We start from the raw sequence: 20,628 nt of genomic DNA, 5'->3' as shown, positions 1-20,628 counted from the left end.
AGTGGCATAAGTAATTATTGTAAGCAGGCGAACAATTACAACACTCAGCTCGGAGATGCTATGCGCTCATTTTGCTGTAGCCGAGCTAAAAACAGATGAAGCGTGCTGATATGCCGACGTACCAAGGGTCTCCAGTAGATGGAAGCCAACTCCATCTGTCGTTGACTATGCGGGTATTAACAGTGTTTTGGAAAGTTGTCACCGTTACTGCCTTCATCTTTTTCGTTGCGTGTTTCATATTCCAAAACTGTACGATAAGAAATGTATAAATCTCGTCGCTTGATAATATTTTATATCGTCCCATATAGCCTACATGAGCCTCCTAAATAATTTTCCAGTCGAGATCATTTTATTAATGGGTGTATCTTGGTAAACATACACTCTCACAGTTCTCCAGTACACACACTAATACAGTTTCATCTGTCACACTGTCCACTCTGATGGGAGCGACGTGATGCGCTGGGATGCGGTGACGTCACATGTCGGGGATGAAACAACTTCTGGCCACTTTGCACGACAGAGGCAGAATACATGGCGCCGGTCTGCCTATGAGTTAGCAAAGTCATTCATCGAATCTGTTTTTACGAATCTGACACATAGGGCGCAATGATTCAGTTTTATCAGAAACATGCTGACGACAGACTTAATCTAAATGTTGCCCGTTTTCTTTTAACCATCGCAGCTCTTGGGCGCGTCCTGTGATCTGCAGCGTCCACCTGATCGTGTTGTTCGAGGGGAGGGACCGCAGCCTGTTGGGATCCTGCCCCGCGCAGCCTCCGCAAATCTGTCGGTCCCGTTTGGAACAGCGAGAAAGGTGATGGCAGCCGATGGAGGATACCAGGAAAGATTGGATCAGTACCGAGCTGAGGTGGAAAGGCTTACCCGGGAACTCGGCGAAGCAAACAGGGAGAAGATTCGGGCGGCGGAATGCGGTCTGGTTGTCCTCGAGGAGAACCAGAACCTCAAGCAGCAGTACGCAGAGCTGGAGTCCGAGCAGGAAACGCTGAAACAGGAGCTGGAGCAACTGCAGGAGGTAAACAAAATCCTAATAATATAATGACAAATACACTGTTTGTTTGACTCGCCAAATTTGTCTCGGTAGTCTGCTTCAGCGTTATTTTGGGTATGGTACGATCAAAAGAGTTTGCTCCGACACACAGAAAGAGAGAAAACGTCAGATTGGTTGAACTTGAGCAGTGATAAAGACACAAAGACTGAGACATGCCTCAACGGCAGGTGAAAAACCTCAACACATCAGACCGAAAGAGGTATTGACTACTTAGCATAAGGCACTGGGTTTTCACTTGCTCAGGGTACATTGGCTCACCTGTCACGTTAAGCATCATGAGCAGTCTGGCTTCCCTGAATGCTCTCCAGACACAGCTAACCATGGGTGCAGTTGGGTTTTTTCAATGTTCTTACAAAGCCCCACTTCTACAATGCTTAACTAACGTTGCTTTGATCATAATCAGAGGTTGAAGGGAGTTGGTAGTTAGCTGGGATGCAAGATATGTCTGATTAGTTTAGTGTTCTCCTCTCCCACTCTCCTCAATTTCAAATATCTTTTGTCCCTTGACCATCTCCCCATACGTGTCCATATCTCATGTTGTAATGGCCATATTGATGTCACAGTTCATGAGCCTGTCAGTAGTCATATAAAAAATCTTAGAAAATAACCAGAAACATTTTCTCTGATTTGATTGAGAAACACTCCAAATGGTTTTCTGAGTGCTTTTGGCTTACTGTCATCCTCAGAGCCCGGATGGTCTCATTGGTCAGTATAGGAAGAGTGTGGAGAAGGCGTACGACTTCAGCCTTATGCTACTGTGTCGAGGCCGTGTGAAGCCTGGGTGTTGAGGCTGTGTTGAGACTGCTGAAAACCCCCAGGCGTTTGACCATGACATCTGAACATTTTAATTTGTTGTGGCCTTGGAAAGGGCTGTTGCAGGGCAGAATTGTAAAAGACGATTCTAACTCTACAGAACCTTGGCTCCAAATCTAGCCCCTAACCCTAGCAATCTCCATTTGTCTAACCCCAACCCTAACTACAAATGTGAAAGTAGTACCTGGGGCAGACACACTGCAGAGTGTATGAATAATGCTATTTTACAAAGCTAATTTTACAAGGTCCAAGGACAACAGATACTCGAAATCTTACACACCCTTCATTAGCAATAAGTACATTCTTAAAATAAAATGCAGTATAAGTGTATGTGTCTTGAAAAAGCTCTCCTCAGTGTCAAAGGTGCTTTGTGACAGAGTACATAACTGCTGGTCTTGTTCTCTGCAAAGGACCTAGTGTCCTGCTATTTTAATCTTGATTGTGCCTTACAGTATTGTGTGTAAAATGACTACATACCTCCCTGACTGTCTGAATCATACTCAGATATACGATACAAGAGTGACATGTGTAGTCATATATTTTAACTAGCTCCCCTCTATCCAAAGGAGTAGAAACCAAATAATTATGCTTTTGTAATAAAGGGTCATCCTCCCTATGTTATGTTTTTTTTCTTGTGTGTTTAGAATAGAACAGTGGAATGGGAGAATATAATGTGTATATATCCATGTTTATATTATCTGTACCCATATAGATACAGAAATGGAATAATGAAAGGGGTTTTCGTTCATTGGCTTTGAGCTTTGGGTCTCTGTTCCTCTAATTTCACTCTTTATACAGAGATTCTTCCACGATTAGGAGAACTTCCCTGAAAGCATGAGTTGAAATAAGTGTTGACTTCACACTGTGGTACAGCATCCCTGACCACACTGTCTAAACGCTGCAGTGGGTGGGTCAGATGCTCCTGCTTCCGGCTCTGTCACATGGTCCAGTCGTTTGTTCAGCGAGTCTTTGTTACCAGCAGCATATACAGATCACTCATCTGCTTCTTTATGGATCTAATATCATTCTGATCGGTGTATGTGGAATGAGCTGTACATAGTAACGCAGCTCTGTGTCTCTATGAACCGGCCACCATCCATCTGCCTAACCCTCGTCTCCCTGTTCAAAGAGACACTGTTGTTGATCTTGTCAATACTTGATAATCCCATGAAGGACAGTGTAAGAGGTGAAACATCCCCACCCCCATTCCTCTCTTTCTCTCTCTCACACACATGCTCTCGATGAATATTAAAGAGTCTGTGCAAGACCACACTGTACCAGACATGCCTTTGAACTTGCGAATGAACACAGAATGTGTGTCCTGTCGTGTGAATGGAAAGATGTGTTCAGTTGGTTTCGGTAGTAATTCAATAAGTACAGCATTTATTAGTCACATTATTATATAGATATCCTGTTGAAATGGTAGGTGGGGAAGCCGCAGAGATCTAGAAAACAGTGAATCATAAAAATATGCAGCCAAGAAGCAAGCATGTCACAGCTCTATCAGGATAGAGGCAATGACAATTCATTCTTAAAAGGAAACATTTTCCATTTTTGTAATTTGAACTCTTTGATGACTAAGCCTTTTAGGACATGGGTAAAAAAGTAGGGTTACTTTGCTTTGGTGGTGTTTCCCTTTTGTGTGTGTGTGTGTGTGTGTGTGTGTGCGTGCGACGTGCGTGCGTGCGTGCGTGCGTGCGCGTGTGTGTGTGTGTGTAGAGTAGACCATGGTTTTGTGCATTTAATCATTCAATTTCAAAGTATGTACCTCTCTCAGTGATAAAATCATCAATAAGTGATTTTTCCAGCAATTCGTCTTCTATGAAACAGCCATTATACTGCCATCTATTGACTGGGATGTTGCAGAGAATCTGTGCTAAATCTACTCTAAACATGGCTGCCTCTGTGTGAGGGAACCCACTAAATGGAGCATAAACTGGAGGAACTGAACTGATATGGCGTGAGGGTGGGTGTGGGTGGAGGGGGGTCTACAAACCTCTTTCTGATCTCCACACCCTCTCATCAGGCCCTGTGAGGCTCCCAGTGAGACAGGCAGCATATTATTGATTCCTCTGTTGTGCTGAATGATTTTTCAGCTGGGGGACACATGATTTAGGTATTTACTAAATGTGATGAGTTATCTATGACCCCTTTGTGAATTCATAGAGAAGGTCAAAGAGACTCAAGGAGAGAAAGGAAGAGAAATGTGAGAGAATAATACTGAGAGAGACATTCAATGGTTAATTTATGTATAAGATATAGAGAAGCTACATGTATCAACCCAGTATGCTATCATGACATTTATTCTGTAAGACCTGCCTAATTTTGTCTATGGATGGCTGTGGGTTATGATACATAAAAAACAAAACATCTGAAAAGCAAGGAGTTGCTTGCTTTAGCAACAACCATTATTTCTTTAGGTTAAATAAACCATTTATAGAAATTAAGTAGTAAGATATTAGCATACTTCATACTACCTGTTACTAGGCACTTTTAATTTTACAGTGTGACATCATTGTTGTTGTTTACAGACTGTCTATAAACATTAAATGTGCCTTTAGTTAGTGCTCTAGGCATTCTGATGATACTCAGAAAATACAGAAATATTATGATGCAGTATTTTGTGAAGGCATGTCCCCAGCTGAGCACTCACTCCTGAAGGCAAGAGTATTGATTGCTGGTTTACTGTTAAGAGTGCAGATACAGAGAGAAGCTTGTGCTCTCTCAGTTATAGCACACTAACACCACACTGCACACTGCTGTTATTATATTAGCACACTAACACCACACAGCACACTGCTGTGATTATAATAGCACACACCATACTGCTGATTATTACAAAATACTAACACTATGATCCCACCGTTTATCATGGATTTATTGTAATGTGGGACAGCCACATATTCTAAACATAAATATATCACATAAATCCATCCATCCATCCATCCATCCATCCATTTTCATCCCCTTATCCGGGTCTGAGTCGTGGGGGCAGTAGCCTTAGCCAGAAGGCCCAGGTTTCCCCCTCTCCAGCCACCTCTTCTAGCTCTTCTGGAGGGATACAGAGGCGTTACTAGGACAGCCGAGAGATATAAACATAAATGACATTTATTATTCTATTTCTTAAATATTATAGACCACCACTAGTCATATATGTGGGCCATAAGACCTATTTAGTTAAGGCCAGATTGTCTTGTGTGCTCCATAATGCCTAACAGGACTATGGTGCAGGGTCCATCTCCTTCACAGGCTCTCTGCCTGGCCTGTCCACCTCACACACACACCTCACCACCCTGGCCTGTCCACATCACAGACACACCTCACCACCCTGGCCTGTCCACATCACACACACACCTCATCGCCCTGGCCTGTCCACCTCACACACACACACTTCACCACCCTGGCCTGTCCACCTCACACACACACCTCACCACCCTGGCCTGTCCACATCACAGACACACCTCACCGCCCTGGCCTGTCCACATCACAGACACACCTCACTGCCCTGGTCTGGTGTAGCTCTGGCTTATTCTATATTTACCACCAGGCCTGCTGAGCGTGACAGAAAACTATCATAGCTGTATCTGTACAACTGAGCTATAAACGTGACTTATACCCTTTTTCTCTGGTGCTATACTGCATTGGCCAGTGCATGTTGTCCATTCAAAATGCATATGAGTAAACAACAAACATTTTGCACAACAGTGGCCATTCTCACTGTGTGCCCATCAGAATCAGCAATCATAATAGTAGACACAGTGATCATTCGATAACATAAAAAAATAGCATGAACATGTGTGATCAAGCAAACCAAAACATAGTGGCTGTGGCTCCTAATTACCTACCAAAACACTTCCTCAAATTGTAGCCAAATTGCAATTGCTTAACCACTGTCTGCAAATCTAACCGATCAACAGACAGACTTGTGGTGTCTGACGGAAGATGGGATGCTGGTGTTTTCCCAGTGCTCCATTCCTTCACTGGTTAGTTCACTAGTTGGACTGGATTAGGGCTTATCCAGGCACGTCTGTTGAACGCCTACCTCCATATTCCCCAACCCTAATGATCTTTTCTCCCCGGGGAAGGAAAGTACATGATAAGCGTGTGTATGACCAAATGCCACGTTTAGACTCAGACAAGTGAGGCAATCACAGCCTCAGACTGACAGGGCGGCATCAGGCTGGTTCTGCCTCTTTGCTGTGTTGATGAACAAATGTGGCTCCATATCAGGGACAGAGTAAATCATACAGAGTAAAGGAAATGCCAAATGTTTGTTTTGTATTTTCATGTTATCATATTACAGTGTTTTGCGCTTGAGCACCAGTATTACAGTAGTATAGTAGTATAGTATATTTGTACTTAAACTGAAGATGTGTTTCTCAATCTTGCTTTTTTACTTTACTGGACACTTTGTGTGTACTGATGATTTTACAGTAATTGTATTGAGCCATGATGAGTTAGGGCAGACATCCTTTAGCACAACTGTAGTAAGACACAACCATAACACTTGAACAACCTGAACACATGTTGTGCATCTGTGGTGTGGAGTAGCCTATGAATCATACTGGTGGTGGTGGTGGTGGTAGATTGTTTATATATATATTTTATGTTTGAAAGGAATTATTTCACATGTGCATGTATGACAATATTATTAAAGTAACATTTACAGAAATGCAGAGAGAGAGAGTGGGAGAGAGTGAGAGAGTGAGTGAGTCAGAGAGAGAGAGTGAGTGAGAGTGAGTCAGAGTGAGTGAGAGAGTGAGAGACAGAGAGTGAGTCAGAGTGAGTGAGAGAGAGAGAGCTTATTGTTGCGTCAGCGTAAGGAGAGAAGTGTGGGGGGTGGCACCGCGACTGTGGTGAATGCTTTATTAGCAAGAACAGAACAAACGATGTGAAACAATAAAAACTAGCAGGGTGATCTGGGGGAGGGTTAAAAGCACACAAACTACTCACTGCGTCTACAGAAAGGAGAAGGTAACAGCATCTCACCACACCGCACCATTTACCTAACTAACAAAACGTAACATAAATGAATAATAAACCTGCAAAGAGGTGCATAGCATTATGGGAGTCCAGCTGTGCATGTCTCACAGCCCAGAGTCCATGGTGACACCACAGTACCCCCCATTTTGCCCTATGACTGGAGAACACGAGGCCAGTGCCTTAGTCGGCAGTCCAAGCTGCTGTGTTCCTCATGTTGAGCGTGTTCTCATACTCACTAAAGCCATTTTGGTCCTGGCATATATCTGGGAGCAGATGTAATCTGTGAGTACAATAGTCAAACAAGAAAGGTGATCTTGATCATTATCTTACATACAGGCTGGAAAACAAAGCTATTAGTTAGCTGATCTTCTGTAGGTTGAATAAGGTAATGTAGGTATTGTTCAGTAATACATTAGGATTATATCACAATTGTTTAAATTTTTTTTTCCAGACCCATCCACACCTAAACACACACACACCACTCAGCATTCCACAAGGATTAATCTGGGTTTAATAAAGGGGGAAGAGCTCTCATCCACCGTGTTCCTAATTCCTAATTGTTTCTTCTTTAGGCAATTTATCACCTTAAGTTTTGCTAATTGCTGCTGGAACAACAGTACTGTCATTCTTATTGCTGTCCATAGTAAAACCTGGTGGGAGGTCTACACACGTCATCACACACGTCAGGAGATCAATCTTTTGGTTTAGACTGATTTAAACAAAAAACGTGTGCCAAATGTGAACACATTCGCTTGTTCTCTCAGTGCAGGGTGAATGTCTTTGATGTGACCACGCTGAATGTCAACACATGGAAGACATAAGACCTCTTTAGGACTGAGCCTCTTTTGTTCACAGTGTATCACCTGTTGCTTAATATTGTGTTGCCTGTAGCCTTTGTTAACGAGGGATTGTGTGTGCTGTGTTGTGTAAGAGCCTTTAAAGCTTTGGCTGCGTTCCCTTGTTCACACAGAATAAGCAGAATGAGCCGTTCACCCGGTCCTGCAGTGGACTCTCCTGAGAATTGAAACCCACTGCATCTCTCCGCTCTCTTCCCCACACATCACGGCCCACAACAGGTCCTGCGCAAAAAAAAAAAAAAAAACAATAGCAGGAATCCAGCTGAAGCTCGTGGGTACTGCAGTGTCTGCATACAGTCAGAAATAGCAGTGAGTGTGCAGAGAGCAGAGAGGCAGGCTGGGTTCTCCACACATCACAGCCTGCTGGTGCAGTAGGTGCTTCATAGTCAGAGCCTCAGGACCGCACAAATAATGCTGTCACACAGGAAACTTGATTGTCACATGCTTCTGATATATGCTTCTTTATATACCAACATTTTGCCAGAAATTTCACAACAGAAATGCAGCTAACATAGTAACACTGTGGTTGGGTTTATAACTCTTTTGCTTTTTTATCTACTTATTTGATATCTCCCAGGTCTCACATTGCTTAAGTGAAAACCTATTATACACCCAGTGCAATCCAACTTGTTCATTTTATCTCAATTAATTTTCATATCAAGCATTCTACTGCCACACACACACACACACACACACACACACACACATATTATATATATATATATATATATATATATATATATATATATATATATATATATATATATATATATTTGTGTGTCTGTGAGAGAGAGAGAGAGAGAGAGAGAGAGAGACAGCGGGAGAGAAACAGAACGAAAGAGAGAGAGAGAGAGGGGTCGAGAGAGAGGGAGAGAGAGAGTGACTGTATCTTGGTATCTTGCATATTAATCTTTCCTTTCTGTTCTTCATTTTGTTTTCTTGTGTGACTTGCTGTATCTGCACAGAGATTGTTGTGGCCCTTAGTCCAAGACCTTAGTCCAGACCCTTAGTCCAGGCCCTTATTCCAGACCCTTATTCCAAGCCTTTTTGTCCAGGCCCTTAATGCAGTCCTCTGTAGGTTGACTCAACCCAATTCCTAGCACTGTGTCTGGGCTGCTCGGGTGGAGAGAGACTGTTAAGTGTGATGCATACGGCAGGATTTATCATGCTTTGTGGTATCAGGTTTCCATGTGATGCTTCTGTGAAAGATGTCAGTTAAGGAGTAAAAGGTGCTGATGATTCTGGGAAATCTTCAAAACCTGCTGCTGTTTCAGGAGTTTAGATAACTGAATATCTTCAAGAACACGTGTAAAATAGAGGATAATTTATAGGAAATTTTTATAAATAGCTTTTGAATTCAACACATGCCTAATGCACATCAGGCTACTGGAGCGGAAACATTTATTAAGTAAACTCTGTCTCTATTGTCTCTGTATTTGCTAAGCCATAGCTTTTAAAAATTTGCTTTTGTTTTTTCCCCCACATATGCTGTGTTACTAAATCAGAAACCAGCAGAGTGTGAGCGACTCTGGGTTGATTATTTTGCACATTATGCAGATGCTTTAAATATGAGTAAGAATGAGTTTGGCTCATCATGCACTGGCCCATGTTGTCAAGAGAAATCAGTTTGCACGTCTCTCTCTCTCTCTCTCTCTCTCTCTCTCTCTCTCTCTCTCTCTCTCTCTCTCTCTATCTTTTCTCACCATAATGGATGTTAGGTAGGGTTCGTGTCATTCACTATACAGAGTGTTAGGTAGGTTTAGTATCATTCATCACATAATGTGTTAGGTAGGGTTAGTATCATTCACTATAATGGGTGTTATGCACACTGTAAAAACGAAAACGTTGAGAAAACTCAAAATTTCAAGGTAACTTACTGCACTCGATTTTTGAATTTTGATCTTAAGTTTTTAAGAAATTCACTCACAGTTGAGCCAACTTATTATTTATTGTTCCAATTATTTATTTTTCACAGGTATATAAACTTCAGATTTTAAGTATTGCCTACAAATAATTCCAAATGATTCAAGTTATGCTAACTTACTATATCTTGTAAGTTAACTTACAACTTATTATATTGTGGTGTAGGAAATAAGCTGCAGACAAGTCCATTCTTATCAAGAACAGAGATTTTATTCTCACCTCGCAAGAAAATTGGCACTCACAGGCACAATTAGATCAAACTCGAGGCCTTAAATAGTTTGGCCTTAAACATGAAACACAGGGGGAGGTCATGAAGATGGCAACGTTACACATACATGGAGGGGGAACTCGGATAATGTACATGTACATTAAAAAATGGACCGGGGTGACTTAACTAATAACACTCAATTAATATTCATTAATAACACTATACAGACATAAACACCACATAATATGCATAACAGGGCCGGAGCCGCAAGGACTCATGGGTAATGACGTCACCTGCCCCATTGGCCTGACGCTACAATATCTTGTTCAGATAATGTATATTTCACATGTACATAAATTTCTAAATTCAATACTAAGAATAGCTAACTGAAGTTGGGTCATATAAGACAAATGACAAAACGGTTAAATTAACACGTTTATTATACCTTTCTGCAACAAAGGTAGTATTTCAACCAAAATACTCACATTTGGACGTTTGGAACAAGTAATAATAAGTTGGCACAACTGTGAGTGAATTTCTTCGAGTGCAGTAAGTTGCCTTGAAATTTTGAGTTTTCTCAACTTTTTCGTTTTTACAGTGTAGCATAGGTCGCTGCTTGCCGCAGGTAAAATCCATTTCAAGATGTCCGGAGTCCAATCGCAAACCCCGCCCCGTTCTCAACTAAGGAGTCAAATTGAGTATGCGCAGAGGAGTTGGCCTGGCCTTAACTAGGGTTCAACTACAATTTGTATATTTTGACAATGCAGGTTGTAAGTTCAGATCAACGTTTAACAAGAAACTCAATAAAGTAAGATGATCCAATTACTTTGTTATCGTTTATGGTGCAATTAATTATTTTTGGCTCAGCTAAACTTAAAATCATAGTAAGGCGAGCAATTTTAAGTTGTTTTTTACAGTGCAGGGTTAGTGTAAATCGAATTTTTTTCTATTTGTAACAATAGTTTTACTTCACATGCTTGTGTGTAGTTGAAATATGATTCATATTCTTCCAGACTGTCTCCTGTTCTACAGCTTACTGGGCTATGTGGGTGCAGTACTGGCTCTTACTTAAATGAGCACAGGAATTTGGCTGTAGATCCACATCTGTTATCATATATTCTATTGTGCTGTTGCCGAGAGATGAGCTCCAAGATGCATCTGCCTCCAAACCCTACATATCTACATATCTAAACCCCACTGACACCACCCAAACCCCCTCATATCTACCACTGACACCACCCAAACCCCCCTCATATCTACCACTGACACCACCCAAACCCCCTCATATCTACGACTGACACCACTCAAACCCTCTCATATCTACCACTGACACCACCCAAACACTCTCATATCTACCAATGACACCACACAAACCCCCTCATATCTACCACTGACACCACCCAAACCCCCTCATATCTACCACTGACACCACACAAACCCCCTCATATCTACCACTGACACCACCCAAACCCCCTCATATCTACCACTGACACCACACAAACCCCCTCATATCTACCACTGACACTGCCAAAACCCCCTCATATCTACCACTCACACCACCCAAACCCCCTCATATCTACCACTGACACCACCCAAACCCGCTCATATCTACCACTGACACCACCCAAACCCGCTCATATCTACCACTAACACCACCCAAACCCCCTCATATCTACCAATGACACCACACAAACCCCCTCATATCTACCACTGACACCACCCAAACCCTCTCATATCTACCACTGACACCACCCAAACCCGCTCATATCTACCACTGACACCACCCAAACCCCCTCATATCTACCAATGACACCACACAAACCCCCTCATATCTACCACTGACACCACCCAAACCCCCTCATATCTACCACTGACACCACACAAACCCCCTCATATCTACCACTCACACCACCCAAATCCCCTCATATCTACCACTGACACCGCCCAAACCCCCTCATATCTACCACAGACACAAACCCACTCATATCTACCACTGACACCACCCAAACCCCCTCATATCTACTAATGACACCGCCCAAACCCCCCTCATATCTACCACTGACACCACCCAAACCCCCTCATATCTACCACTGACACCGCCCAAACCTTCTCATATCTACCACTGACAAAACTCAAACCCCATCATATCTACCACTGACACCACCCAAACTCCCTCATATCTACCACTGACACCGCCCAAACCCCCTCATATCTACCAATGACACCACCCAAACACTCTCATATCTACCACTGACAAAACTCAAACCCCATCATATCTACCACTGACACCACCCAAACTCCCTCATATCTACCACTGACACCGCCCAAACCCCCTCATATCTACCACTGACACCACACAAACCCCCTCATATCTACCACTGACACCGCCCAAACCCCCTCATATCTACTAATGACACCGGCCAAACCTCCTCATATCTACCACTGACACCACCCAAACCCCCTCATATCTACCACTGACACCACCCAAACCCCCTCATATCTACCACTGACACCACCCAAACCCTCTCATATCTACCACTGACACCACCCAAACCCTCTCATATCTACCACTGACAAAACTCAAACCCCATCATATCTACCACTGACACCACCCAAACTCCCTCATATCTACCACTGACACCGCCCAAACCCCCTCATATCTGACACTGACACCACACAAACCCCCTCATATCTACCACTGACACCACCCAAACCCCCTCATATCTACTAATGACACCGCCCAAACCTTCTCATATCTACCACTGACACCACCCAAACCCCCTCATATCTACCACTGACACCACCCAAACCCTCTCATATCTACCACTGACACCGCCCAAACCTTCTCATATCTACCACTGACACCACCCAAACCCTCTCATATCTACCACTGACACCGCCCAAACCCCCTCATATCTACCAATGACACCACACAAACCCCCTCATATCTACCACTGACACCACCCAAACCCTCTCATATCTACCACTGACACCACCCAAACCCGCTCATATCTACCACTGACACCACCCAAACCCCCTCATATCTACCAATGACACCACACAAACCCCCTCATATCTACCACTGACACTGCCAAAACCCCCTCATATCTACCACTCACACCACCCAAATCCCCTCATATCTACCACTGACACCGCCCAAACCCCCTCATATCTACCACAGACACAAACCCACTCATATCTACCACTGACACCACCCAAACCCCCTCATATCTACTAATGACACCGCCCAAACCCCCCTCATATCTACCACTGACACCACCCAAACCCCCTCATATCTACCACTGACACCGCCCAAACCTTCTCATATCTACCACTGACAAAACTCAAACCCCATCATATCTACCACTGACACCACCCAAACTCCCTCATATCTACCACTGACACCGCCCAAACCCCCTCATATCTACCACTGACACCACACAAACCCCCTCATATCTACCACTGACACCGCCCAAACCCCCTCATATCTACTAATGACACCGGCCAAACCTCCTCATATCTACCACTGACACCACCCAAACCCCCTCATATCTACCACTGACACCACCCAAACCCCCTCATATCTACCACTGACACCACCCAAACCCTCTCATATCTACCACTGACACCACCCAAACCCTCTCATATCTACCACTGACAAAACTCAAACCCCATCATATCTACCACTGACACCACCCAAACCCCCTCATATCTACCACTGACACCACCCAAACCCCCTCATATCTACCACTGACACCGCCCAAACCCCCTCATATCTACCACTGACACCGCCCAAACCCCCTCATATCTGACACTGAAACCACACAAACCCCCTCATATCTACCACTGACACCGCCCAAACCCCCTCATATCTACTAATGACACCGCCCAAACCTCCTCATATCTACCACTGACACCACCCAAACCCCCTCATATCTACCACTGACACCGCCCAAACCTTCTCATATCTACCACTGACACCACCCAAACCCCCTCATATCTACCACTGACACCGCCCAAACCTTCTCATATCTACCACTGACACCACCCAAACCCTCTCATATCTACCACTGACACCGCCCAAACCCCCTCATATCTACCACTGACACCGCCCAAACCTTCTCATATCTACCACTGACACCGCCCAAACCCCCTCATATCTACCACTGACACCACCCAAACCCCCCTCATATCTACCACTGACACCACCCAAACCCCCTCATATCTACCACTGACACCACACAAACCCCCTCATATCTACCACTGACACCACCCAAACCCTCTCATATCTACCACTGACACCACCCAAACCCCCTCATATCTACCAATGACACCACCCAAACCCAGACTTTGACCAAGCAGCAGGAGATCCTTTCTGTTTCTCTGTGTGTCACAGTCAACATGGTGGAGATGAGTTATTTTTGCCTGGGTATTGGTGTCCAAATACACTACCGTTCAAAAGTTTGGGGTCACCTAGACAATTTTGTGTTTTCCCTGAAATCTCATACTTTTATTTATCAAATGAGTTGCAAAATGAATAGAAATATGGTCCAGACATTGACAAGGTAGAAATAATGGTTTTTTTTTTATTTGAAATAATTTTCTACTTTAAACTTTGCTTTCCTCAAAGAATGCTCCCTTAGCAGCAATTACAGCATTGCAGACCTTTGCCATTCTAGCTGTTAATTTGCTGAGGTAATCTGGAGAAATTTCACCCCATGCTTCCAGAAGCCACTCCCACAAGTTTGATTGGGTTAATGGGCACTCTTTTCGTACCATACGGTCAAGCTGCTCCCACAACAGCTCAATGTATGACGTTCGGGCTGTCACGAAGGATGAGACACGGAATCCTCTTTGACTGACGTCACGGTATATTTATTTAACATGAAGTGCACGAAGCGCACGAAGAACAGATACTCTCACACTGAGACAAGCATACACTACGTGCAGACTTAGACAACGACGAGCACAGGACACTGCGCGAGCGCACATTAAATAGACAAACCACATTAGCCCCACGTGATTACGAGACGATTCACAGGTGAGACACATTATCACACGACATAGCCATAACCACGGAGTTCCACAGACGCAGACAAAGCACGTGGACTACGTATACACACGCCCAAAGGGGAGGGGCCGGGGTCCTCAACGTGACACAATGGGGTTGAGATCTGGTGACTGCGCTGGCCACTCCATTACCGATAAAACACCAGCTGCCTGCTTCTTCTCTGAATAGGTTGTGCATAATTTGGAGGTGTGCTTTGGGTCATTGGGTCATTGTGGAGGTGTGCAATTGGCTCTAATCAAGCCTGTCCACAGGGTATGGCATGGTGTTGCAAAATGGAGTGATAGCCTTCCTTATTCAAAATACCTTTTACCTTGTTCAAATCTCCCACTTTACCAGCACCAAAGCAACCCCAGACCATCACATTACCTCCACCATGTTTGACAGATGGTGTCAGGGACTCTTCCAGCTTCTTTTCAGTTGTTCTGCGTCTCACAAATGTTCGTCTGTGTGATCCAAACACCTCAAACTTTGATTCATCTGTCCATAACACTTTTTTCCAATCTTCCTCTGTCCAATGTATGTGTTCTTTTGCCCATATTAATCTTTTTCTTTTATTAGCCAGATATGGCTTTTTCTTTGCCACTCTGCCCTGAAGGCCAGCATCCCGGAGTCGCCTCTTCACTGTAGACGTTGACACTGGCGTTTTGCGGGTACTATTTAATGAAGCTGCCAGTTGAGGACCTGTGAGGTGTCGATTTCTCAAACTGGAGACTCTAATGTACTTGTCTTCTTGCTCAGTTGTGCAGCGGGGCCTTCCACTTCTCCTTCTACTCTGGTTAGAGCCTGTCTGTGCTCTCCTTCTGAAGGGAGTAGTACACACCATTGAAATCTTCAGTTTCTTGGCAATGTCTCGCATGGAATAGACTTCATTTCTCAGAACAAGAATAGACTGTCGAGTTTCAATTGAAAGTTGTCTTTTTCTGGCCATTTTGTGAGTTTAATCAAACCAACAATTGTAATGCTCCAGATTCTCAACTAGCTTAAAGGAAGGTCAGTTTTATAGCTTCTCTAATCAGCAAAACTGTTTTCAGCTGTGCTAACCTACTTGCACAAGGGTTTTCAAGGGTTTTCTAAATATCCAATAGCCTCCTTACAGAGTTAGCAAACACAATGTACCATTAGAACACTGGAGTGATGGTTGTTGGAAATGGGTCTCCATACATCTATGTAGATATTGCATTAAAAACCAGATGTTTACAGCTAGAATAGTCATTTACCACATTAATAATGTATAGAGTGTAGGGCTGAACGATTAATTGCATTTGCAATAATCTCGCGATATTTGAAAACGCAATTCTCTAATCGCACAGGCTGCGATTTAAACTGGTCACGTGACTTGGGAGCGAGCCGAGGACGAACGGAGCAAACTCGAGCAGGAGGCAGGGAGGTGGAGAAGTGAAGTTAACACAGCGCACTTTAACTTGTTGCACAATGGCTTCAGGCTCGACAGAAGCTGACACAACTGAAAGTCTAATACCAAAGAGGGGCAGCACATAAGTTGTGTGAAATTACTTTGGCTTTTAAAAAGATGCTGCTCAACGTCACGTACTGTGTAAAACGTGCCTTGCTACTGTTACTACGACGCGAGGTAACACTACAAACCTTCTTCAGCATTTAAAAAACACCACAAAGCCTCGTATGATATTTGTAAGGCTAAAATGCCAACGACCAGTGCTGCATCTTCAAATACGCAAAAGTGTTTCTCTGCGCTTATACAGGTTTAGTATGCGGTGAGCAGCGAAATACCGTAAAATCACGCATATAGGCGCAATAGGATTTAAGGCGCGGATGAATCGCAAAAGCGCGGATAGCTTGACCGCGGTCCAGCAGACAGGGTTCACTAATGGCGCATTTCCACTAGGGCCTGCTTGGCGCGGTACGGTTCGATACGGGTCGCTTCGCAACGGAACGGTACGGTCGCGTTGTGTTTCCATTACAATGGTGAACCACCCCAATGTGGGTGGAGTCGCTGTTGGCGCGGGTTGTAGTGTCGTGACATCATTTGTATGCGACCACAACACCGGCATTTGTATGCGACCACAACACCCCTTAACAAATAGCATTATTGTATCTTATTTATCTTTATCTTCATTATTGTATGTGGTTGCTCTAATTATTGATAATAATTTGGTATTACTCAAACAGGCTGAACACACTCTGCATAAAAAGCATCAGTCATACAATCAAATGAAATCAAACTTTATTATGAAATATAGATATTACAGATATTAAAGTACAACATATGTAAATTATAGTTATAGTTTAAAAAAGTGCAAAAAGCAAATATATACGTATAGCTTTATATGAAATAAATATTTATAGTACTACAAGCAACATTTTGTGTGCTTTTACTGGCGTCTGTCTCGCATGGTGTTCACAAGTTCGCCAAGCACCCCGAGGAAAGCCCGGTTGAAGGAAACATTTTCCGCCAACTCCGCTCGCCTCGTCAGTGGAAGGGGAATCTTGAACGTAAAAAATAACAAATATTAAACACAAGCATTCCCGTGAAAGCAACAACAATATAGCGTAACTGCACAAAATGTGTAGCACGTCATCGCTGCTATGGCTACAGCTAACTAGCAACTAGCAAGGCTAAGAGCTAGCTATTGTACAGTAGTGACTGTGGTGGTAACATTAACTACAAACACAGCTCTAAATTCCTGCGTTTACAATAGATGCGTTCATATTACATCTTTTACGAGCCTAGTAGTAAAACTGTGAAATCACAATACACTCACCATTCTCCGTGGCCTCCAGCACCGACATCGTCGTGTCCAGCACGTTTTCTCTTCCGTTACTGGCTGGCCGGTGACCGTATGTGACATCCATTTGCTGGAACCATTTCCAGTCTTTGCGGTTTGCTCCGCTGCGTCCGTTATGGTCCTTCACCGCCCGGTAATCGCGTTAAGCTTTTTTAGCTTGGACCGACCGGCACTGCTGAACGGACCGCTGGTAGCCATGAGTGGCCATTAGCGCGGAAACCTCGCTAAAAACCTTTACATTTCTAGTGGCCCCGTCCAGTTTGCCCTGGATTTTTTTATCGCTGATTATTAACAGAAAGGTTTGTACCTCGGCGTTTGACCAGGGAACAGACTTCGCTCCTTGGGTTTTAAAAATGGCTGAGGAGTCCATAGCATAGCGGAGGAGTCGCTCTCCTGTGACGCAACCTGTGACGACACTCCCTGGCCAATCAGTGTCATGCTGTTCCTCCACGTCACAGAACTGTACCGCTTCGGAACGGTTAGAACCTCAAACGAGTCGGTACGAAAAAAGTACCCAAAGGGGCCGGCTAAACGGGTCCTGGTACTAATGGAAACACTCACAAACCGTCGCGAATCGAACCGTACCGCGCCAAGCAGGCCCTAGTGGAAATGCGCCATAACCGAACCGTTTGAAAGTGTATCTCCTTATGGATGTAATTCGAAGCAGCACGCTGAAATAACTCGGGCAGTAACGGAGTTCATAGTGAAAGACATAATGTCTGTTAATATAGTGAACAAGCCCGGCTCCATGGCTTTGTTAAACACACTGGATATGCGCTACCAAATGCCCTCACGCACATATTTTAGCCAGGTTGCTATACCTGCAGGGCTGCCAACTCTCACGCATTGAGCGTCTTAGATAAAAAAGCAGTCCCACCAGCATTTCGCGGGCCTTTTTTGTGATTGTTGCGGGCTAAAATGTTTGATGTTGCGGGTGTTTTTCAAAAAAATTGCGATGGAAGTTGCGGTGTGTTTTTGCTTTTTTGTGAGTACATTACAATAGGGAGTAAATGTTGTATGGTTTTCTCTATTTAGTAGTCCATTTTAATTATCTATTTACCTATTTATTCAGAGTTGCCAACTTTTCAAGATCGCTTGAAGTGAGATTTGAACCTGGAGGGGGGTGGCGAACATTAATTGTTGACGGGGGGGGGGGGGGGGGTTAGCGAACGTAAGTTGTTACCGGGCGGCCTGTAAAATGGACACAAATTAAGTATTATATCGAGATCGATCGCCAGTGGTTGGCGCCAGAGCGAACTAGTAACTCATAGATATGGATCAGAGATAAATAAACTTTATCTCTGACTTTAAACTTTATCTCAGTTCAAAGTTTAAACTTATAAACTTTATCTCAGACCCTCGCCGCTTGCGTGCGCTGCAGTGACTTCGCGGGCTACCGTTGCATTGTGGGGAATGTAGTGTTTGTGCGTGCAAAACACCATCGGGCAGCTGTGGCTTGCGGGCCGGTTCTAATAGTAATTAAATATCATCCAGGGGGCCATAGATGATCAATTCGCGGGTCGGATCTGGACAGTTTATCCCCGCTTTCATGTAGTGTACCGGGATACTGATTTTCCCGATCTTTTTGCCATTATTTTCGTTGCTCATGCTGTTTTCAGTCTGCTCCTCTTGAACGTATATACGGAGGTAAGGCGGGAGTTTGTCGACGTCACATCAAGACGACATCAGTGATTGGTCAAATTTGCGGGAAAGTTGCGGTGATTGGCTAAAGTTGCAACACCGCCCTGAATTCGCGGGGTTTGCTTGAAGTTGCGTTGAAGTTGCAAATCGCAACATCGCGACTTTCTGGAGGGTCTGAAAAAGTTACTAGTTCGCTCTGGCGCCAACCACAGGCGATCGATCGATCACGATATAATAATAATACTTAAATTTAGTCAATTCCCCCCCCCCCCCCCCCCCCCCCCAACAACAAATTACGTTCGCCACCTCCTCCAGGTTCAAGTATCACTCCAAGCGATCTTGAAAAGTTGGCAACCCTGTATCTGAGCTGTATAAAAAAAAATGCCGAAACAGAGTTTCCTGAAAACAGTGGGAAAAAATCGCGATTTTAAATCGCAATCGCAATTTATAGATAAAAAATTGCAATTAGACTATTTTCCAAAATCGTTCAGCCCTAATAGAGTGTATTTTTGATGCATTTAATGTTAGCTAAATTGAAAAAAAAAAAACAGTTTTTCTTTCAAAAATAAGAACATTTCTAAGTGACCCCAAACTTTTGAACGGTAGTGTATGTGATTTGCATTAACATTATGTAGAGGTGCGGTTTGTGTTTTCAGGTCCCCCACATCGACAGACTTTCCTGGGCCTGGAAGTCATCAATTTAATCATAGAGACATAGAGCAAAATGTCTTCATTAACAATTAAAGGATTTATTTGGAGACGTGTTGATTATATATAGGAACGTGTTTTCAGGAGTATTTATAATTCTTCAGATCAAAGGGAATGTATATGATGGTATATGATATATCAAGGGCATACAAATGAGATGAACCTGTATAAGTGAAAGATAAAACTAGCACAAGGGCAAAGTAAACAGATGCAGAAGTCTTCCAGAGAAACGTTTAGGAAAGAGGTCCTTCATTTGCTGTGGAGCACACCGCTTGCACAAATGATGGAGGACCTCAATTTGAAACATCCCATTTCTCTGCAAACCTTTCCACACCCGTGATGTAAACCGATCAGACTCAATGTCCTCTACATCTTTTACTACAGTACACTGCGATTAATTGACTGGACTCATTACATTAATCTCAGTTCTACATGTTAGAACTTGGTCAAATGGATCCAGCACAAGTTTTTATCTTCTTGTCTGTACCCCTCCCAATTCGCCAGGTTACTCAGCTGCATTAACCGCCAGTCCAGCAGGACCGGCACCTTGTATGTGGAGCCCCCCTCCAGGTCTAACAGGGGCGGCAGTGATG

General features: G+C 43.7%; 1 protein-coding gene across 2 annotated transcripts in view; it reads left to right on the top strand.

Moving 5' to 3' along the window:
• The first annotated feature begins 487 nt into the window (after positions 1–487).
• The window catches only part of bicd1a (bicaudal D homolog 1a), a 48,420-nt gene continuing 28,279 nt past the window's right edge, over positions 488–20,628 (top strand). The window contains exon 1 of one of the 2 annotated variants that reach the window (XM_076992378.1): positions 488–1,033. In XM_076992378.1, the coding sequence (XP_076848493.1) occupies positions 818–1,033 (216 nt within the window). In that variant the 5' untranslated portion in view covers positions 488–817. The remainder of the gene's footprint in view (positions 1,034–20,628) is intronic. The other variant, XM_076992380.1, reaches the window with a different exon arrangement.

The sequence above is a fragment of the Brachyhypopomus gauderio genome, chromosome 2, assembly GCF_052324685.1.
Source record: "Brachyhypopomus gauderio isolate BG-103 chromosome 2, BGAUD_0.2, whole genome shotgun sequence".
Classification (NCBI taxonomy): Eukaryota; Metazoa; Chordata; class Actinopteri; order Gymnotiformes; family Hypopomidae; genus Brachyhypopomus; species Brachyhypopomus gauderio.
The sequence above is the reverse complement of the archived record's forward strand: the minus strand, read 5'-3'. Positions and strand labels throughout refer to the sequence as shown.